The 23,780-nt window shown below is 37.9% G+C and overlaps 3 protein-coding genes across 3 annotated transcripts in view; 2 read left to right on the top strand and 1 right to left on the bottom strand.

Moving 5' to 3' along the window:
* The window catches only part of LOC147336670 (uncharacterized), a 239,134-nt gene that overhangs the window by 208,159 nt on the left and 7,195 nt on the right, over nucleotides 1–23,780 (top strand). The window lies entirely within an intron of this gene.
* LOC147336678 (protein NLRC3-like) overlaps nucleotides 1–23,780 on the bottom strand; it is an 82,304-nt gene that overhangs the window by 14,753 nt on the left and 43,771 nt on the right. The window lies entirely within an intron of this gene.
* Nucleotides 3,536–4,442, top strand: LOC147336679 (OX-2 membrane glycoprotein-like). The gene is made up of 3 exons (XM_086265492.1): nucleotides 3,536–3,579; nucleotides 3,669–4,042; nucleotides 4,135–4,442. The coding sequence occupies exons 1-3, from the start codon at nucleotides 3,536–3,538 to the stop codon at nucleotides 4,440–4,442; spliced, it is 726 nt and encodes a 241-aa protein (XP_086121618.1).

Raw genomic sequence — 23,780 nt, forward strand, 5'->3', positions numbered from 1 at the left:
TGCTGGTATTGTTACTGGAGATATACTACTGCAATAGGATTGGTACTTTGTTTCTGTCCTGTAAGTTCAGTATGTACCTCAGTGAATTCTGTTATGTAGTTGTTGTTTTTTTTTAAATGAAACATAAAACACGGACTATGAAAGCCTCTTATTTTGTTTGTGCAGCTCTAACAACAGTGATACAAGCACAGCAGACTGTGCTGGCTGCAGTGGGAGAAGATGCTGAATTCAGCTGTCAGCTCTCGGAGACTAAATACTAGAGATGGACTGATCCGATATTACGTATCGGTATCGGTCCGATACTGACCTAAATTACTGGATCGGATATCGGAGAAAAATCAAAAATGTAATCCGATCCATTAAATATCACGAAAGCACCTCGCAAAACTTGCAACACGCCGTAACTCACCTCAGAACGTTAGCACGTTGGAGCAGTATGCATCACGTGATAGAGCGGCTGTGGCATGCGGGACCTGTCGGTGGTCTGGATAGCATTTGGAGCTTCGCTACCAACCCGGCATTTCATTTCCGACAAAGTTATCCCGAGAGAAGTAAAGCAAGTGTGTAAGTCCATCTCTGAATGTTTGTAAAGCATTCCTGCGTTAAGCTTAACAAGCGACTGCCTCTTCTTGCTGCTACTTCAATCATGAAACTGCTTAATGATCAGCTGATCTGCTTTTCTGTCGCGAGTCCGTCTCTCTTGTTTGTTTTTGGCCCACTTTGCACCAGAAAGAGGAAACCAGCGGCTGAACAACAGCAGCACGTTTAAGCTTGATAAGCTGTTGTTAGAATTTATTTAATATTACTTTCTACACCAGGATCTTTTTCTACGTAGCTGACGCTGGTAACTGTGCAGGGGCGGATCTAGCAAAGTTTAGCCAGGGGGGCCGATAGGGCATGAACAGGGAAAAGGGGGCACAAAGACAGACTTTTCTTTCTTATTCTCATTTAAAATGTCGAGCTTTTAATAAATAATTATCTGACACCCAAAGTTTTAATTTGATGTAAAAGGAATAGAAGTCAATTACTGTATATAGTGACTATTAAGTCTAATATATATACCCTAGTAAGCTATAGTACTTTTTCCTTTGGGAAGGTACCATCTGTGCAGTCTGCAATTTTGTTGAAGAAAGATGTTGAATCTATTTAATATTTCTTGAAAAATAATTGATTTCTGTGCATTTTTTTTCACACTGCATCAAATTAAGGTTGAATACGTCGATTAAGAATCATGAGGTGGAGGGTGAGGGGTGGTTCCCTATTTTTTATTTATTTATTTTTGTTGTTGCTGGGAATTGGAACCCTATTAGTTAGGTTGCTTAATATTTACACTAAGTACTCTTTAAAATACTAGAATAGGGAGGATGGTGTAGGTTTAAGTTTATTAGATTGATCAGTATTGCTGAACTATGAAATATTTTTTTTTGCATACAGGTATAACAGAATAGCTTTAGTGTAGTTGTTGTTTTAAGCTTGAGTATGAACTTATACAAAATTCAGCAAGATATTTAAAAAAACAGTTTTGTTGATTAAAAAACACTATATCGGATTCATATCGGTATCGGCAGATATCCAAATTTATGATATCGGTATCGGTATCGGACATAAAAAAGTGGTATCGTGCCATCTCTACTAAATACATCCTTCAGGTCACATGACAGAAAATCTTACAAGATGTGGAGACAAATGTTGACACCTACAGCTTTACTGAATTTTCAAAATGCAGAAAAAAATGATTGAGTTTGCTGATTAAAACACTGATGAAACTCTGCACTGGGAAGTTTTTGTACTTTACTTGGTACAGTTGATCATTCTAACATGCCTTGGAATGTCCCACAAGGAAGGGAGATTCTTCCTTCCTTCGGGGACATTTGAGTTTTCAATAATTTGGCTATTGTACGACGTTGTTTCAATACGTGGTACAATAGCCAGTGGGGACACAGAGACATGCACCATGTCAGACTGTGGGATTCTGTGTTTGTTTTTTCTTTTTATGGCCTTTTAAAAAGGTAAGTTTTATTCCGTATTGTTGTTTTTGTTTTTTAAAGTTATTTATTGTGACAAGAGAAAAAAAAAGAAAACAAGAACCTTCACTTGTAATAATTAAAAATTGATCCTAAAATGTGAGAACTTTTCTCTGAAGTGACAAAGAGATTGTCTTTAGACAGAATTAGAGGGAGAGATACAATTACTGAAGAGTTTAGATTTTGTTTGAATGAGTGACAAAACGTTTCTCCCACTGAACAATCAGCCTAATAAAAAAGAACAAAATCAACTTTCTGTGTCATGAGTTGTTCATCATTCAGATTAATGAGACTGTTTTGAGAGCTGTGTGAAAACAGCTTTAGACTGTTTTGTTAAAGGTTGCCCCATGCCTATTCATATTACGATGAAAGCAATAGATAAACCACATGTTTGTGTGTTATGTATGTATGGTTGGTAAATTAACAAAAATTGGGTTGTATGTGGCCTACAATGTAAAAGACGTTTCACAACCCCAATGTAGTTAAAAACAAGAAGGCACTTGTTTCCATTAGACAGAGACGGAGTTCAGGTCATAAGTAGTTTACTGACAATTATTTAACATTTGAAATTAAAAGATCCGTCAGTCCATTCACATATATACTGTTCAGAGAAGGAATGTAGTTTAGAGCAAAGTGTAGTAGTGTGAAGTGGCTAAACACACTCACCAATTGTTCTAAAATAAACAATTTATCAAAACATTAACAGTCTTTCACACATACATACGGTTTATACACTATTTTAAAAAGAAGGGGTTGAAGACCTGATTGATTACAAAAAGTCTATTAAAATGTTCTGGGTAACCACAGAAATCTTAGTCAGTTATGTCTGAGAGAGAATGTTTATGACAGAAGTAATGCCAAAATCTCAACAAACCAAAGTTACATACATGCTAAAGAGAAAGATCAAACAGTGCTGAAATTAGGAAGTGGGCAATATAGGGCTTCCCCAGTGAAATAACTGATCTGAAATAATTGAGGCACAAATTAATAAATAACATACTAGTAATCCACAGAAGGGGAGGCCTCTGGGAAAATGTAGAAAATCAATGGGAATTTCTACAGTAGCACGAGTTACCAGTCAATACCAGTCCTGGTATTGGTTATGTTGAAGTGATGGGTTTTATAATTCATTTTTGGTCCACTGAAGGGATTGTTTTGTAACCCCAATATTGATATTTTGTAAATAAAAAATATGACCTCAATTAAACCTTTAAATTCCCTGCACTTGTCATAGATATCTACATGATGTCCAAAAAATATACATCAAGTCCAAGGTTCTAATGTTGAACGCCATATTGATGTCCAGCTTAAATCATGGTTGGACCTCCAAATTGTTGGAAAAGTTCAAATGCAGTACAGACCTCCAGAATTGGTCATGGACCAACAGAACCAATATAGACACGATCTGTACATCTATCTGACTTTCTTTGTTTAGTTGGTAGCTAACTGAATTGTCTTACTTTTTTTTTATAGATGAAAGAAAATGTACCTGAAACATACAGTATGAAACAATGAGGGTCAGGTTTATATTTATAGTCTACATCACATTTAAGTGGTACCCATATGTCAATTTGTTTGAGCCTAAAACACAGGATTCTCCATGACCCGAATTATTGTTTAATCCTTCCCATCAATACCTCTCAGTTCCACATCTCTAACTCATGTTATTCTCCATGCAGCTCTAACAGCAGTGGTCCAAACACAACAGACTGTGCTGGCAGCAGTGGGAGAAGATGCTGAATTCAGCTGTCAGCTCTTGGACACTAAAGACGTCCTTCAGGTCACATGGCAGAAAATCTCACGTGATGTGGAGACAAATGTTGCCACCTACAGCAAGTACTATGGTCAGAGAGTGAATGATGGCTTTAACGATAAAGTCAAGTTTAAATACACTGGACTACAGAACTGCTCCATAGTCATCAGGAATGTGACGGAGCAGGATGAAGGATGCTATCACTGTCTGTTTAACACTTATCCTGAAGGCTCCTTCACTGGTAGAACCTGCTTCCAAGTCTATGGTAAGAACTTTTGCATTAATGTGTTTAAATGTGCTAGAAACTGATTTCCTTTCAACAACATATTCCTTGCAATATCTCCTGATCCTTCACAGAGCTGCATGAACCTGTTGTTGATGTCAGAGAGTCAAACTCTGCTGAAGAGTGGGTTGTTTCCTGTTCAGCCACTGGTCGACCTGCTCCCACTGTAACACTCTCACAACAACACCTCAGCTTCTCACAGTACAACACTGTCAGTGTGTCCAACACCAACGCTACATTCACTGTCACCACTACAGCTGTGCTCTCAGGTTCACGTAAACACAGCACACAGGTGGGATGTGCAGCACGAGTGCTCTCTGCTCCTCACAGAGAGGTGATGGAGACGATTCCTGAGGTCCAGAAGACGTCAGATTATCAGTGATGGTGAGAAACTGAGATGCAATAACAATGCATTGTGGTAGTATGCATTTTCTCTTTGATCAATAATTGATGTATTCATTTTGATCAGTGTCACATTTTTCCTGCTTTTTCAAGTTTCCTCCTGGATCATTGTATTAGCTGCAGTATTGGTGATGATGGTGTTTGTCAGTGTTGCTGCTCTGCAGTAGGCTACTCTTTAAAGAAAAAGACCAGATAACTTTCATTTTTCATTTCTTGTCATTTTTTTCTACACCAAAATCTATCCAATAATATCTGCATAACATTTTCTACTTGTGATTTAGTTATTAATTCTTTGCTTCATGATTCAATCGGTCTTTGTCTAGTATTAAATGTTATGTCTCCCATTTAATCCCACTGGCTTTAAAGTGTTTCACCAGATTTTTACGAAGTATTTCCAGTCTTTTGTTGTCTCTGTCCCAAATGTTCTGAAATGTGTTGCATGTATTAAAAGAAGTTGGACTTTACCAAAAAATGTACTATGTACTTATAAACTTACATTTATGAAAGCTGAACAAACATTGATATACTTGACTTTTGTAACAGTGAAAAGGCGATCTGTTTTTATTGATAAATATATATGTTTGCATTACTGTTATTTAGATTGCCATGTTAGAACGTAGCAAACAACATTGTTTGTTCCTCTATGGTTTCTTTATTTTTACAAATCTAAATGTTTTTTGTCAAAAGATTAATAATTTCATATTGAGGTCAGATGGTCAGCAGTTTTGATGTTTTTGCAGAGATTTTATTTTTTGCAAAATAGCACAAGTAAACATTAAAAGTAGTTCCTAAACCAAGGCATTTATTATTAAGGCGGCCATTATTATGGCCCTGTGTGGAAACAGTGATTGCCCCCTAAACCTAATAACTGGTTGGGCCACCCTGAGTAGAAACATCTGCAATAGAGCATTTGGGATAACTGGCAATGAGTCCTTTACGAGGTGGTGGAAGAATTTCTGCCCACTCATCTTTGCAAAATTGTTGTAATTCAGCCACACTGGAGGGGTTTTGAGTATGAACCACCTTTCCAAGGTCACAGCACCTCAATCAGATTCACATATGAACTTTGGCTAAGCCATTCCAAAGTCTTTATTTTGTTTTACTTAAGCTGCTTAGAGGTGGACTTGTTGGTGTGCTTTGGATCAAGTGCACTTCAGCTTGTGGTCGTGAACAGATGGCCAGACATTCTCCTTCAGGATCCCAGAAACTGGATTCTGTTCATCTTGACGTTGCATCTCCAGACTGAGAGATCTCAATTACTTTGTTTCTTATTTGCTTCTGAATTTCCTTGGATTGCGCCATGATGTGTAGTTTTTGAGGATCTTTTGGTCTACTCTACTTTGTCAGACAGGTCCTGTTTAAGTGATTGATTCAGCACAGGTTTGGCAGTAATCGGGCCTGGCTATGACTATGGAAAAATTGTATATTTTCTATTGATAAATGCAAATATTTTATGTCTGTTATGTGCATTGCCGTGTGGAGAATATAAGGAAAGAAATTGTGTGGTTTACATTGTTTCTTCCTCTTAGATTTCTTGATTTTTTTTAAAAATTGCAATAACTTTATGTTAATTTCAGTGCACTTTCACATTTCTTTAAATTCAAACTACAGTCCTGTGAATAACTAGAAACACTTTTAGCAGCACAAATGTGAGCTAATTGTTTTCTGCTTGACTTTATCAGTCTCTCATATTGTTGTGGAGGAATGTTGGCCCACTCTTCATTACAACGTTGCTTCAGTTCTTTGAGCTTTGTGGGCATTTATTTAAGCACAGCTCTCTGAATGTCCCAGGTTGAGGTCTGCACTTTGACTGGACTTTGCTTTTCAGCTATTCTGCTGTAGATTTGCTGCTGTGTTTGGGATCATTGTTCGACTGCAAGACCTAAACTTTACCTATTAAACAGTTAACTCTGTATTTTACACTTTATGTGAATATTGTTGCAGATTTCAATTATTAATGTTTTTATAACTTTGTTCTTTCTTATATTTAATATTATACAATATTTATACTTCATGTCTCTGTCTTCTTTTGAACACTCCAGCACAGCATCACTATAACTTTGTCCTCACTGACAATAAAGCTGTTTTATATATTTCATTGCAAATGTTTCAAGCAATTTGTAGCTGTATCTTAAGATATTTTGTTAATAATATAGTATTTTATATTGTTTTTTTCCCCATATTTGAGAAATATTTAACATGTAAAAGTCTGTTTATGTACAATTTGGTGATATTAGCCCTGATTATTGGAGGAACTTGTACATGAAGCAGATTTCTGAGACTTCAGATTTGAAGGTTGTTGTCATATAATCTAAATGATGGCAGATTAACGTTCCCTACCTCTGTCCTACAACCACAGGACTCCTTTGCATTCGACTGATAGAAATTTCAAGCTCAGTGTTAATGAAGATTTCAAAGGCCTTAGTGCAGGGGTAGGGAACGTCTAAAACCTGCAGGGACACCGGCCCTCGAGGCCTGGAGTTCCCTACCGCTGCCTTAGTGTGAAAGGAATGAAGCTGTAGCGCCTCCCAGTGGTTGAAAAGAGGTACACAAGAGGTTTTTGCAACCTGCTGTTTAATGAAGGTAATCAGCTGGGACAAAGGTACATTATGAGAATAATATCTCTGACAAACCTCTCCCTCAATTAAAAGATGCATTTTGATTTACATGAATGCATTTCATCTTCTCTGCAAAGGCTACACAACCTTCTTTGCCATTTGAGTGTGTCCAGTCCAGCTGAAACCAGCTCATTACTGATGGCATGAAAACGGTCTGTGAGGTAACATTTTTGCTGTCATTCATTCCTGTTGAAAACTTGTCACGTGTTTGCTTAGGTTCTTCTCAATAATCCTCCCGTATCCTGTGTAAAAACTACCCGAGCTTAAAGTATACAGACTGCATATAAATATATATATTAAAATACAGATAGCAGCAGCCACGAAAACATAGGCAAGAGAGAGCATAGCAGTGTCGTAGATGTAGCCAAATAAGACAGATAAATTAAGATGGAAAATCCCCAAAACAAAACCCAATCTTTAGTGTGGGAGCATTTCCATGTCATTCCCAAAGGTGTAATTATTTTCAGCGACTGCAAACTGAACACAAACTTTTCATAACTGAGTTTGTTTCTTCAGTTGTATTTTGGTAATGCTGTTGTACAGCAGGGAAGTAAACACAAGTGCTAACGCTAACAACATCCAATCAGGATTTATTGGTTAGATCAAAGCTAACATCTGCATTACATGTGAGCACTACACATGTTATTTAACATATACACTGTAAAAACTGTGATTTGGGTTAATTAGTATCTAATAGGAAAGTAATAGTAACTATTAATCAGTAAAAACATGTATGTGTTGTTTTAATTAAATCTAAGCAAAATTAAACATTTTTGAGATGTTCAGTTATTTAAATTTACACAATTTTGTTTGGGGTAAATTAAGCAATCGTTTTTTGAGCAGATTTAACAAAAATGTATGAGTAGCGTGAAAAATGAAGAAATCTAATAGATTTAACTAATGAAAGCATTTTCATTTCAATCATTCTACACTTCCACCTGTAGTCTGTTGTGCCACGTGCAGGACACACACGCTTCAGCAGTGGATGATCTCCATTTTGTCCGAGGTAAGATTATCTGAATTTGTACGAATATACGACACGTTTTAAACAATAACGTATAGCAGTTTTGAGTAAAAGTTCTAAACAGTATGATACGTCAAAATTAGACTAATAATGACCACTGTAATGACAGTATTGTATTTTTACACAAAATGGCACGAAGTGGACTGCTAGCATAAGGTCACTTTCCAAGCCTTCGCAGCTGTGTTACTTAAGAGCTTTGACTAACCACGTTTTACCATATTAAAAAAATATATCAATTATGTATTTCGATGGGCTGTAACCTCCCTCATTTACTTTTAAAATTTTATGAAAAAGTTTTGCACTCAGCAGTGAGTGATGTAGTTAAAATCATTTGTGCGGGATTTTGTCAGTCACGGTTTTTCAAAGCTTTTGTCTCCACGCAGTGTTTTTCAGTTGTGGTAATTAAGCTAAAGTGGCTCAGTCCAGCAAAATAACTGGTTTTCATTTTCATGCTGTCGGAGCCCTGTGAATTTAGTGCAGGCACAGTTCACATAGAGGGATAATGCAAGTTTCCAGTTAAACTTGGTCGGTGTATCAGTGAGACCCATGCTCAGTCACGATGTAACGATCTTCAAGACAAAGCTACATTCAGGAAATAATATAGTAATACGTGTTTAATCTGACATAAGTCTTTCATAATTTCTATGTTTAACACCCAATGGTGTTTGGATACAGAGATGACCTTGTGTAGATTAAAAGGACATCTTTTCAAATATGGGAAGATATATACAGTATATAAATACACAAATAGTGTTATTTCATGTCATGATCTGTCACCAAATCGGTACAGAAAATAGAGTCTATTCCCTTTTTAATCTAATAAAGAGTTTCATTGTTTTATATGTGAATCTCACCTTTAAAAATTTTAGTATTAATTCAAATTTGTCTTTAACAATTTGTGTGTGTAAAATTTTTACTTTGGAGAGTGCGATTGCTATTAATGTTGTGTTCTTTTCAGTTGTTGGAAGATCCCTCAACTTAAATTCAGCTGATCAGTATGTAGACTATGCATTTTGAATAGGTTTTGATGGATGATTGTATTGAATTAAACTACTAGTTTTGAAATTGAAGCAGCAGAAAATGACAAAGTTGACCCTACTTAATCTAACTTAACTCTGCCCATTTACATTTTATTCTAGGTTGAACGAGATAGAGCTCCATGTAATCACTGATGACCAAACGGAGAAGTTGGTTCTTTCATCAGGGATCCCACCAACAGTAGGAGGAGCTGCAAGGTGTTGTGAAGGATACCTTTGGGATTTCAAACAACTTAAGTCTTCAGTATTTTAAACCAAAATTTCAGGACTACTTCACTATTCGCAGAAGTGACCAGATAAAAGACAAAGACACTGTGAAGGTTGTTGGTATCACCCTGGTCATCCTGCCAGTTTTCGGCAGCCCCTCTGATCAACTGACTATGACTCATCATCCAATCCAGTTGTATCCAATGCAGACTCTGCTGCAACCACATCTTCTCAGGACACCATTATTCTCAAAAGGCAGAAGTTCACAGAACGTTGTGAGCCCTGGCCAAAGCTGTTCCCCATTCCACAGTCTGCACATGAAACTGAAATGTAACTGGAAAGAGCCACCGAGGAGTATAAAAAGAATGGAAATCTTCTGCCCACCTCCAAAGTAAAGACTGACATTCTCGAGAAGTTGGCTGAAACTGTATTTTCAATTATGGCCTATTCTTCCTATTATTTTGGGGCAAGCACTAGTGAAGAATTTCAGTGCATACAATCTAAATTAATCAGAAAAATATTATATTATAAATTTTGTATATGTTTTAAATTCCACAATAAAAACAATTACTGTTTGAATGTTGTCTTTGCGAAATTGATTCATTTTACTCAGAAAAGAAGTTAAATTAATTTGATTTTCTCTTACTATTCAGTCATTAATTATAAAGTTTAATTGGAAAATTAGTGAATCCAATTAGAGTTTTAATTAAAAACAAAAAGTTGTTAATTTTTTTGTAATGGATATTTTAGTCATTTTTACTAAACCTTTGCCAGATCGTTAGTAAATTCAAAGTAATTTTTCTCAGAGATTCATTTCAAATGAACTAATTTTTTGTTATAATTAGGCAATTTTAACCTTCAATTTGAGATTTTGTCCCTAAATTCAACACATATTAAAAAGACAATGTCAATAATATCTATTATTGTTTTTTGTTGAAATTTAATTAACATTTTATCTAAATTTTACATAAATCACTTGAAATTAAATTCTACTTAAGTAAATTAAGTGTCACTTTGTTGCCATAGGTTTTTTAAGTAACCTCTAGTCACAGTTTTTACAGTGTATAACGTATAAGATTTTTACATCTTTCTCTTTCCCTCGAGAAGAACTGCTAAAACTGTAGAAATAACATTACAGAAAAGCAGGACATGCTCAAGCAAAACATTATAGAAAATCTGTCACGGTTCTGGGTCAGTTTGACCCAGTATTTTGAGTTGTCATGTTTTTGCAGCTTTAGTTTAGTTCCATGTGTCATTTTCTGTCTCTCTCTCTATGTCGAGTCTGCGTCTTATTGTGATGGTTTCTTGTTCCTGTTTTATTGTGAAGGTCTGCATCTCATGTGAGTGTGTTCAGTTTTACCTCTGTCTCGTCTTGTTGATTATTCCTAGCTGTGTCCACCACCTGTGTGTAATTCCCCTGTGTTTCTCTGAGTATTTAAGTCGTGTCCTCTGTCATTGTAGTTGCTGGTGCGTCTGTGTATCCACCATGTCTCACCCGTGTGTTCTCCCTGCTGTCCATCTCCTCTGCTCGTTCTTGTCCAGGTTTGTGCTCTGTAGTTTAGTTGTTTCCAGTCTAGTTTAGTTCGTGCTCCATTTGCTGTTTGTCCATATTTATTTTTGTGTTCAATAAACCACCTTCACTTCTCCACTACTGCCTGCGATTGGATCCTCATTTATTATTTTCACACGGCTCTCCTCACCCGCCGTGACAGTACGGACCAGCCAGATATGGATCCAGCGGCAGTCACCCCACCTAGGGAGCTTCAGGAGGCCGTTATCGACTCTGCTTCTAAATTGATTTACCAGCTGTTAGAGCATGAGGGAGAAGTGTCTCTTTACACTGTGGAAGCCAACCTACAACACCTTATTTCCAGTTGCCCCTGGTTATTGGACTCACTGCGTCTGTTTGTACAGAATTTTGTTCTTCACGAGCTTCACCTACACCCCCCCGCCGCTACCGCTCGCCTGCTCATGCAGTGATATCATCAGTGACAAGTCAGGTGATCGAGGCTAATGCAAAATGGTGTTTCAGTGAGGCAGAATTTATTATGACAATACATTTTTTTTAAATACTCAGTATGAATTAAACAGGTTAAAGGTCAATGCTCTGTTGTAATATAAAGACAAAATGATTGACAGCAGCCCAGCAATATCAGTAAAACGCAAATTATCATCTTTATATTATATTTAGTTATTCTCCAGCGCAACAATGTAAGCAGCTCTGTGATTGGTTAGGAAAGGACAGACTGGCCACCTCGATTTTTCTTCACTGCACATTGATCCATAGCTTTGCTCTGTAAAGGCTAACAAAGTGCTTTTGCTTTACAAAGACATTCAGCGTCGGTATTCACTCTTTTAAAATGCCACTGAACACTGGAGTGAAATGGAGCCCTGATCCTCAGAGTTTTATTGTTGCTAACATTTCTTATAGATAGCACAGATAGTGCCCCACTGCAGTAATCACTCATGTCTAGATATTCCTGTTAAAAGGGAGTTTAACATGGCAAACATAGCAAACGGATAATCCAGCTGAAGCTTCAGACAGCCGTCAGACAGTGAAACACTGCCATCTGCTGGACTCGAATAACAAAGACGCTGCTTTGACGGGTGAGGGAGTTTCAACAAGTCTGCAACGACTCAAGCATCAAACTACAGAACTATTATAGCGGACATGGTGCTTTAATGACTGCTTCATTAACGCAGGTCAGAAAGGATAATAGAAACTCAATAAATTATGAAATACAAAACTTACTGGTTCACTGCACACACAAAACGTCTCTTATTAGCACAACACTGCTCAGGGCTCAGAGTATATTCCTTATAACCTATTAAACCTTAGCATGTTATTTTGAAGTGTTACAGGTGAAACAGCCAACCAGTGAAGTTACCTGTAATTTCAACATTGAGCTACAAAAATGCTTTTTTTTTTTAAATAAATTTTTTTTTAAATTTCTTTTTACAGTTTTGCAATTTTACACAAGTTTTATCATCAGTGTCACAATGACTGCTGCTAAAATTGAGTATGAGCTTTTTGTTGGTCTGATTAAAAGGTTAAATGTAAAAGCATAATTTAAACATGTGATGTGAGGTCATTAATTACAGTGCAGGTGTCCTGCTTTAGGATCATAAATTAATACTTCCAAAACAGTAAAGTTGTAGAGAATCTATGTTCATTATCGTTGCTAATCATGGAAAGACAAAGACGTCAGACTCTGCTGAAAAATATTACACCCTCCTACTCTCTGCACACAGCGGTCTGAGGGACCTTCCAGGATCGGGGATTTTATTTATTTTGTTCTTTTTTGGTCTTACTGGTTAGTAGGTGGTGATTTTGTACCTGGTGATCTCACATTTGGAACATAAATTGCTTTGGAGCAGATTAGGTTCAAAGGATAACTTGGCTCTTGAAGTTAGCCGGATAAGACAGCGTTCTGCTTCACAGTTGAGGCCTCAGAGAGTTGTTGCTAACCAAAGTCTATCTTGTACGGCCATGCAGCATCTTATGACATTTTGTAACCTGAGCAGTGAAATGATTGCTGTTTTAGTGCACATACACAGTGTGGGGATCAGTATAAGGACAAGTTGTGGTGCAAAAAGCTGCATCTGGTCAGAAGGAAAAGCACGCACACTTGGAAGACTTGACCATTTGCACAAAATGAATGGCTGACACTGGACAGATGAGAGAATGTGGATGGTCACACCCTCGTGCATTAAAGAGGGCTTTCAGTTCATTGAAAACACAAAACCAAAGACACAAAAGACACAATGAGACAGCTGATCAGTTTGCTTCACTAAATCATCGACACAAGCCGTGTTGTAGAGGGTACTGCAGCTGTGGCAGGTTATCATCTTAATGTGGCCCTGACACTCCATCGTACGCCACAAAGCTGTGAATAAATGAAAAGCAAAGAGGCATCATCACTAACATAATAACTGTAGAAGTTATCCCGCTGCATTACATTTATCAGGATATCGTAATAAATGTTCATATGTTGCTTTGACCCATCATTGTTGTCATTAATATCGCTACGTGACACTGGACACTTCCTGTCATTCATATGTCCTGACTTTGTGATCAGTGTAGCAGCTTGAAAATAACTGCTTGGTTAACAGCAGGTGTACAGGCAGGTGCTCTGATCAAATAACATGTTTGGCTAAAGAAACAGAAAATAAAAACATGTAAATAGGAACACCCACATCTCTACTTCTTCTTCTATTTTCCATTTCACACTTACAAAAAAGTTCTCCTGCGTAGGTGTTGAGACAAATATATGTCAATTTAATACTTCAGACAGGCCCCAGAGCAGGTCTGAACAATTAGTCCACTTAAAATCAAAACTGCAATTTGAAACCATGCAATTAGCAATTTTGCAAAGAAAACTTGGCTAGGCTAAGCTAAGCTAACTGTTAGACAAAGTAGAGGAGTTGGAAGAGTAAAGGATTCTGGTTAACTCCAGTTCAACTTAACATTAAATTAAACTGAATCTATTAAACTATTAGACTCAGACGAGGTCGGCACAGGGACAGGCCTCGGGGGTCCAGGCCCACCCGGTGAAGTCCTTCTTCCCCAACATCTTCTGATGTACTTCATTTATACATTTTGGTAATGAAGTACTTAAACTACCACCTCACTGATTAGTTATTGCAGTGTGAGCTCAGTTCAATTAATCAGGTCACAGTAGTTTAGCACTTCTACAGCAATCATGCAACCAGCATGACTGAGGAGGACACTGGGTGGACGGGCTTTGCAGGTCAGACTTTGAAACTATCTTTTATTGTCATTACGCCAAAAGCAGTGAAATTATATGCTGTCCCATTCAGTGCAAATAAAGAATCTGTGTTTACTGACAGGACAAAGCACTGAACATGATTTCATCTGTTAACCTGGACAAATTCCAAAACAATTCCTTATTATTTCTTTTTCTTAAGTAAAACCAGTAAAAGCTTCTACTTCAAAAATATGGACTTAACACTGAGATCCTGATATTTTAGACCAGTTGAATTTAGATGATCTTTTTTAGTTCGTTCAGTTTGCTGGTTCTAACGACGACGGTCTTCATCAGTTTTAATGTCACTGTGACTCATATCTCTGCATGGCTGTTTTGTTCTGAATGCACTGTGACAATGAAGTTAAGATCCGGTGATCAGCACAGCAGCCTGGGAGTGACTGCTTGGTTAACGACAAGGTTTACAAGACCTGATCAAATGTCACACTGGAAATATTTTGCAAGTGAAACAGCAAAAGCAAATGAAAAAATGTAAATATGTTAACTGGACCACCTACATTGTTTCGAGAGCAGGGGTGAACTAAAGAGTGCGACCCATCACTTCAGTTTCAGCATATAATTTCTATTTAACACTCAAAAAAATCTGTTGTACAAGTATTAAAAATATATTCACAAATGAAATTTACATGCCTGAGATGAAAACATTACTCATACAAGTTGTCAGGTAAAGTCTATAGCACTGTTACATCTAAATATGGACACTGAGCTGGGACGATGTCACAGATCTGAGCCTCTGCACCTTCACTATACGTTTGTGTATGTCAGGCCTGTCCTGTATCTCTCCACCACCTGATCCAACACACCACCAAATCCTGATCAGCTGATCATCTCTGCTCCTCTAATCACCTGAATATCCAAGTATCCGAAAGTGTCCATCGATCTGACAATACAACTGTAAAATCGATCATTGACCTGTGCCCTAATGTGTTCTGTGCACTTGTGAACACACTTCCTTATGGAGTACGTTTATTAAGGACACTCTTTCATTAGCACACAGGTTCAATAACACAACAAATAACCTCCAATAAACCTTTTAATAAACTGTCATTGGAGGCTGATGTGTTCTCTCTTGGCTTGTTTTCTTGTTGTGTGCCACACAGAAAATAAATGCATGGTGTCTTAACTCACTGATACGGGGATATCAATGAGCACAGAGTCCAGCCAACGATGGCACAAAGTCAAACCTCCTTCAAGGAAACTGGAGAGTCCAACACTGGCATTGAGGCTACCCCAACAATATCAATATGGTGTAACTTCCTGCTCTAACTCAGGCTCCTTCCCCACAAGAAAGATGATATTTTATGTACTCGAAGTCAGACCTGGAATCTGCGGGTCAGACTTCCTGGGCCCCCGACCCCTGACCTCTGAGATTTTCAAGTCTTGTATTTTATAATATTTATCTTTTGTTCTCCTGCCAAAATTGTAAACACTGTCATCATGCCATATTGCACTGTTGTTCGATCAGCTTCCTGAAATATACTTTTATATATACTTTTATCCTTTGTTTTGTTATACATCCATTTAAACCCTCATATGAAATTATTACAACCAACTGGTAGTAAAACAAAAATAAAAAGATTGTTCAACATTTTAACTGCAAATGGTCAATACACTCACTTTAGTTGCCAAAAATTATACTTAAAAAGGGGAAAAAAGAAGTGTTAATAGTTTATTTGAAAGGTCAAAATATACCAACACATCTTTTTATTTTAAATCTATTTGTTTGTGCATTAATTTTTTTTCTAAAGCCAGATGTGGAAAAACAGGCTGCATCTACATGCAGGTTCTTGTGGTCAGTGGTCATCATATTTGCATTATCTTTCTGAGTCACAAGCAGGGAAGTGTTAAAGTTTCCTAGAAGTGGTGGGCCAGTGATGTAGGTGTGGATGCAAAGGATTATTTGAGGTGGTGCTGATCAGAAGTATAAAAATCAAAGTGTCCAGATCCAAACACACTTTGTTCCTCTGTGACAGAAGTGAACTAGAACTCACAGCAGCATCTGAACTGCAGAAGAGCTCTGCTCATCTCCGTCTGCATTCCTCTTTTGGTAAGAACTTATTATGTATCATTTAAAATGATTTTCCTTTTAAAGCTGGGCAGCAGGCTCACGTTGAGCATCTCCATAAACTGTCATAATTCTGCTGCTACACTAAACACTGCATTCGGTGAGCACACTAAACTTACGTAAGCTGTATATTTGCACGGTGAGAGACCTGTTTTTGCTGATTTGTGTTCAAATACAACAAGATCTTATTTAAACTGACTGTCAGATGTTGCCTATCCAGTTATGTAATGAACCCACTATATACATTAACCACAGACCCTTCACGACATCTTCATCACCTGCTGTTCCAGACAACCAACTTATACCTGAACCACTGCAGGTTAATCATCATCATTAGTAAAGGAAAAAAAGGTGAGTGTCTTAATTTGGAAAAGCTTGAAATAAAAAATCCTATAAATTACACAAACAGATACGAATTGGAGGAAAATCCATAGTGTCTTGAGTTCTGTTTTATTTTTATTTTGCAGTGTGTCATTGTTACTACAGAGCACACTGAAACATATGACAGGAAAGAATAACTGAGTGCAGAAAGGCTTTTATATTAAATAGGATTTAAACTTTGTTCTTAATGAACTGGATCTATTATGACCTGGACTTTTATCTATAAAATGGGCTTGTGAAACCCAGAGGAAAACTCTCTCAATATATCTGTAGATATAAATATATATTTATCCAAATCACATCAAGTAAAAAAGGCAAAATGACAAAATTAAAAAAAATAATAACAAAAAGTATAAATTAAAACACAAAATTTTAAGGCAAAAACAAATATCTTGATGTCTTAATACGATGAATATAAAATATAAAGTAATACAACAAGGTTAAATATCTAAACATTTAAAGACAACTACTTCAGCTTTTCAAAGCTTCTTTTTCCAGTTGAAAATGACATCATCACGCCTGAATCTGCTTCCAGGAGCTGTCCAGATCAGGCTTGTTCAGGATATTTAGAAATCGTCCTAACAGTTGAAAAATAAAAAATAAACAGAGAACAAAGTAATATATATGATTAGAAATAAATAAAAAAGAAAACTATAAATAAAACGACTTCTTTCATTTAAAGAAAAAGGTCTATCAGTCCTCTTGTCGTGTGTGTTTGCAGCTCACAAAGACGACTTACTGAGCTTCAGGATCCAAAAGGATGTATCTGCCAAATTCTTAATGTGGAAAAATGTCCATGTGTTTTCTTCTCCAGGAGACGATGAAGACACTGTTTGTCTGCATGATGCTCGTGCTGCTCTTTGCTTCCGGATTTTCCAAAGTGAACAATTTTCAACCAAGCGAGCACCGACCTGAAGAAACACCTTATGAAAAGTTTAGAAGACAGCATGTAGATGCTAAGATGACTGAAAAGCTGTGTAACACAGAAATATCAAATAGGAATATCTACAAACTTGACAACAGTTGTAAGGAAACCAACACATTCATCCTCAGCATTCCAGCAAAGGTCAAATCCATTTGTAGAGGTGATGGGAGGTACGATGAAAATAGTGGCATGACGTATAGTACCGCAACGTTTCGCATAATTAAATGTAAGCTAAAGCATCAGGGAGCCAGGAAACCCAGCTGCCAGTATGAAGGCAGGCTTCTCACCAACAGGATCATTGTCGTGAAATGTGAAGGGAAGTTACCTGTGCACTTCGATCGGGACCTTCTACCCTCTGAGCGCAACGATGGCGAGCAACTATGAGGAAAGAGTGGTGTGGAGGGGGGGCGTGGTTTGCGATGCTGCTGCAGGTGAGATGGATGTACCTGCACTGCATTTCCTATCACGCCTCGCCAACTTAAAAGGCTTTGTGCTGTCTGAGTTGTTGGTGTTGTGGATGTGTTGGCTGGCAGTCCACAGACAGACTTATTTACACAACTGTGGAAAAAATAAAATTAATAAATAAAAAAAATTGGAAAACATAGATGTTTCATTATTTCATATAGATTTCAAATAACATACCATTTGATGTCAACATGTTTTAGTTGCATTTGCAGTGCTCGTGCTGTTATATTCTTATGATTCTGTTCATTTTATGAGTGTATCCTTCAGCCTTGCTTCACATATTTACTGCTGCTTGATCAGCTTTAGTCCTGCTAGCATCAGCACAGGTAGAAACAGATCACACATCAGAGAATCGGCCGTGCATCTAAATGCAAATGGAAACTAAAAATGAAAACATAGATAACTGAGCTGAACTTCATAGATCTGAAAGTTGACCAATGCATACATAGTGCTAAAAATCAGGTATCGGGAAAATGATGTCAGGGCTCTGAGTGCGGGCAGGTGGAAATGTGGATCCAAATGCAGGACTCCGAGACGAAATGTAACTAAAACCACAGCTTTTATTGCTGGCATGAAACAAAAACAGAAACCAAACCATGAAACCAAGCAGGAACACACAGGCAGGGTCTGAGGGTACGACGCGACACCAAGCATGGGAAAACACAGGGCTTAAATACACAGGGTAGTAATGAGGGAATGGGCCACAGAAGGGAGACACAGCTGGGGGAGCTGAACTTCATAGATCTGAAAGTTGACCAATGCATACATAGTGACAACACATCATTTTATATTATGCTGAAGTCAATTTTTATCCAATTTTATAACTATATCATATAATAAAGTCTGTTTTGAAGTTTACTATGGTAACAATTCATCTTTTTAGGCTTTTCAGAAACACTGTAACTTCATAGGTATGAACCAACAAACCATTTTCATCATGAAAATAAAAAATAAATCTAAAGGAGATAAACATCACAACTGTTCAACCAAGCATTAAGTCCATTTTGAAACAAAGAACGATGTACACTCAGCCAATCACATGGCAGCAACTCAATGCAGTGTAAAAGGTGAGATGTAAAATAAAACAATTAAAAATATTAATTAATCTTAATCAATCTTAAAATATGAAGCAATCTTCTAACTCCCCTTTACATACAAAGCTGTGGCCAACCTTACAAACCATTTTGAATTTTTTCCAGCCGAGGCGTTCAAAATAACCAAACTGCTAATAGTCACGGTTTAATTTGGGCAGCTGCCTGCCTAATATAATGTAAAATCATCACAATATTTTACACAAAGAGAGTAAATGTATCCTTGTACTCAGCTAAGACAGCTGGGCTGCTGTGGCTTGTGTTTATGTTCAGAGTGACATCTGATTTAAAAGCAGACTGTGTGCAGGCAGGATGAGGACCCAAACGCAAGCTCACGGAGGCAGGAATGAACTCAAAACACAGCTTTATTGCTGGAGAGAAAAACCATACAACCTAAACGAGGAAACTATAACGTAATACACAGAGAACCACACGGCCATGAATGAGGGAGAACGCGACACAGAACTGAGGGAGACGCAGACATAAATACACAGAGGGTTAACGAGGGAAGTGGGAGCACACGGGGAACACAGGTGACACTGATAATCATAACAAGACACGGCAGGAGTGAACGCAACACTGACGGGAGACTGTCAAAGTAAAACAGGAAGTACACGGAGGTTCAGAGAGGAGGAGAGACAGCACGGACATAACGGGCTGGGAAAACATGGACTAAAACACAAGGAGGGGAAACGAGGGCTCACAGATAAACAGAGGGGCACACAGGAGGTAATCAAATAAGGAACATCTTAACAGAAACCATGGCATAAATAAAGAACAACACACAAAACATATGAAAACTAAGAATGCTGGGCCAACATGGCCCAGGATCATGACAGACAACAAAAGACACTGAGCAGCATATCAGTCAGCATGGGAAAAATGCCATAGATTTAAGGAACCAGGCTAAAATAATTGGTTTCTAGTGGGTTCTATTGTAAGTGCTCTATATTTCAGCATGACATACTGTATGCATCCTACACTGAGAACCCTTGAAGCTGATCATCAGGGTATGCTGTGTATATTCTTACACAGAAGATAAAATAACATGCAAAGATTTTAGATGGTTGTGGTTGGTCCTTACACACAGATGTAAGGTCAAAAAAAAAAAAATCACCCACAATGGATCGTTCACAGACGCTGGTCCAGTGGAACCCACTTCCACAAAGGCTGCACCTGCTCTGGCAGAACAGGAAGCATCAACTACATAGTAGCTATTTTCATAATTAAGACATCAACTATAGGTGTTCCCAAAATGTGCCATGTTGTCTGCACACCTGACAGCTCAATAAGTCCTGTGTTGATTACAGATGGTGGTTGTTTCCAGAAAGAGCACTTGCATAAAACAAGTACAGAGCACTTTATGAGCCAACCTGCTTCTTTAATGAGCATTTAGGTTGTTTGTATTCAGTGTTCACAGATAATATGCTCATTAAAAGGGGGGGTCCACTATGTCCTTCTTCACAATCCTGTCTGCCAACTTTAAGAAGAAATCAGAGTGACGCAGAAGCTTTAAAACAGTGTTCAGAATAATCAGTGATGCTTTTATCTGAACTGATGACAGATAAAGATGAACGTGAGTGTGGCAGAAGAGTAAGTTCTCCCTCTTTCTTGGAAGTATACAAAAGTCTGTTGTTTCTAAAAAGTTCATAAACAAACAACAAGTTCTTACAGAATGAGACGTGAAGCCTGGAGATGAGCAGTTCAGACACGCTGTTATTAAATTCTACCTGAGCAGGTTATAGTTCACCTCAGTTACGGAAGAACAAATAACACTTGGCTCTGGGAGCTTCAGTTTTTATACACTGTCGTAGCACCACCCTAAGCCATCATTTGCATCAACACCTACATCACTAGCCCAGCAGTTCTAAGAAACTTCTCTGTTTGTGGTTCAGAACCTAATGTGACACCAATGAGCACAACAGCATGCAGCTGCAGGTTGTTGTTCATACCTGGCTTTACAATAAAGAGCCATGTTTGCAGGCAGCTGTTTGAAGTTTTGTGTAAAATATCATTTTTATAGAAATAAACCAAATGTGTCTAAATATATTAAGTAAACAATCAGAATAAGAACATTTTGAAATAAAATCCAAAAACTGCATCTGGCTTAGTTTTTGTTGAATAAATAATGACTCTGTGTAATATGTCATGTGTTGTATATGTAAGTTGTATTTGTACAATGAAGCCAGGCTTTCTTTGTGTTAGCTGCCTGACAAAACCTAAAACTCTAGTCAGAGATTGCAGGTGTCACAACAGACATGATCAGCTTTCTCTGTCGATCCTATCTTTCTGTTTCACACTCTGTGCACTCATAGAAAAAAATCTTTAAAAAAAAAATCACATGACTCTTCTTCCACACAACATGATCCCTGAGTGCCGCCTGCTCCAACCAGACATGTTATCACAGCGACGATGGTGATAATTAAAATCTACAAAGAACGTGATAAACATTATTAAAATGCAGCACTGTTAAAGCAACGTGATTAATGCTGCATTAAAATGAGCCTTTAGCACATAGAGATGATTAAACAGTTTCATTTGACTTCATTGTTTCTAAGGCAGATGCTACACCAGTGAAGGTGCACTTAGTTTTCACACACTGCTTCTGCATTGTGTCTTAGTTTTAGTGGATTAAATAATGACACAGTGTTTGTTTGTTTTTCTTTAGTAACAAATGACCTCAGACCAGCTTATAATATTTTATAAACAAATAAGCATAAGTGCATAAACTCAGCCTGGAATCACATGGGATAAACATGGGATGTGCATTTTTTTATTTGTTTTGTGTTACTGAGTCTTGCAAGAATGCCAACCTTACCAGCAGCAGCTTGGTTTTTTTGTTTGTTGTTTTTTTAATTGAATGAGTGCTGAAAGTTGAGCAACAGCTGTGACAGCGAGAGAAGATGGAGCCAATCAGAAACAACTGTGAAAATGTACAATATGCAAGCTAAGAAAGCAAAGTGTAGCAATGTTGCCATCATTTTTGTTATTGTGGTATTTTTTTCAACATTCACTGAAAATCACTTCTCTCATATTTCCTCTTTATTATTTTCATCACTGTTTAAGAAACGTAACAAAGTCTTATAAAGCATCTAAACCAGCATCATGAAGTGATGTTTAAAGATGGCAGCAAGCTCACAGCATCTCTCAACTCAAGAGCAACATTCAAAGTGCACAGTCTGAAGGAAAGTATTGATTTTATCACATGCAATTACAATACGCCTTTTCATCCGTATCTGGATGTACAATGGGTATCGGTTGTTTGTCCCAGCAGTTTACAATACAGAATGTGCACGTCTGTGGGGCTTTTATAAAGATTTCTATTTGCATTGATACAATTGCTTGGATCACAAATTGTTCTAACTTGATTAAAGTCACCAATGATAAAGGTATTCTTGCGCTTACAGTTACCATTATTATCTCTGTTTGCTATCAGATCATCACATCCCCCTTGTGAGATCATGTTGATGATATGCTGGTTTTCTGAACACGTCCGTTAGTCATGCAGAGCACAGTGCCAGAGAGCGCCACCAGCAGGAACATGGAAGTCTTCATTGTATTTCTATATGGAAAAAGTAAACAGAGTGAATATATAAATCAGTATTATTTCATTTCATTTATTAACTTGTTTATTTTTGTTTCCTAAATGTTAATCGTGCTTAACTATTAAAGTAAAAATACAGATAGATAGGAAACTCTCTGAAAAGTCAAACTGTTTTCAGTGAGTTTATATATTTGCCAGAGGAAAGGTCAGAATCTGCATATCTGACCACTTTGAATCAATTTATATCTAAACAGAAATCAGTAAAAGTTCAAATCAGTTTATCAATATCCTCACTTATGAGGATATTGATATCCGTATAACTGGAGTTATTATAGATTTTCATACATGACATTTCTGAAAAAGGCGAGGGTGTCAGGGTCCCTGTGTCTACCCGGTCGCCTCAGTGTGGCTACATGTGTTTTTTTGTTTGATTTTGTCCCCGCTCTCTCCCTCCCTCCTTCTCTCACTGCCTGGGCGGAGCTCATCTGTGGGCTCCTGCCCTTGGCCCACGCACCTGGTGACACCTGTGGCTCATCACCCAACAGTGTTCCAGTCCCCTTATAAGATGGCAGCCCTGTATTTCTCGTCGCTGGACCGTTGCCGACTCTCGTCAGTGTTAACCCCAGCTCAGTTCATTCTCGTGTTTCCCTAGCGATCTTCTTACAGTAACCTTTTGCATCTCTGTGAATAGATTTCCCTGGACCTGCCCCTGTGTTACCTGAGCGATCAAGTGTGTGAGGATTGGAGCGAGCTTTTGTGTTTCTTGTGGAGTGTGAAGAGGAGCGTGGAGCGTGGATGGAGTGAGGACTTTGGAGCGTGTGTGGACTGCAAGTGTCTTTCCCCCTTCCTGTTCGTGTGTGGATTCCCGGAACCCGTCTTTTCCCCACTGTGTAAATAGATCACCTGGTGCTTCTGTAAATAAAAAACCTTTATTGTTCCCTACTCAGAGCCTACGCGTGAGTCCGTTCAGTCCCGTTGTGACAGAGGGTAAGGACGTAAATCGACTGGTAAAGAGGGACTGGTGAAGAGTCTGCAGCCGCAGCACCGATCCATCTGTCCATCTCCTGTTCCCTTCTCTGATCACTCGTGAACAAGACTGCGAGTTTTGTAACTTAATAAAAGCAGTAATTTGTTTGCCAGAGTGCCCCTTCCATGTCACACCCTGTTCTTTCCT

Source organism: Aulonocara sp. 'chitande type north' Nkhata Bay, linkage group LG3 (assembly GCF_057382095.1).
Source record: "Aulonocara sp. 'chitande type north' Nkhata Bay isolate Kocher_YH1m ecotype deep benthic linkage group LG3, A_spYH_male_GT1.1, whole genome shotgun sequence".
In the NCBI taxonomy this organism is placed as follows: domain Eukaryota; kingdom Metazoa; phylum Chordata; class Actinopteri; order Cichliformes; family Cichlidae; genus Aulonocara; species Aulonocara sp. 'chitande type north' Nkhata Bay.

Coding starts and splice junctions, on each gene's coding strand:
- LOC147336679 (XM_086265492.1), top strand. CDS start 3,536: ATGAGGGTCAGGTTTATATTTATAGTCTACATCACATTTAAGTG. Junction 3,580..3,668: donor GTCTACATCACATTTAAGTG/GTACCCATATGT, acceptor AATACCTCTCAG/TTCCACATCTCTAACTCATG. Junction 4,043..4,134: donor AACCTGCTTCCAAGTCTATG/GTAAGAACTTTT, acceptor GATCCTTCACAG/AGCTGCATGAACCTGTTGTT.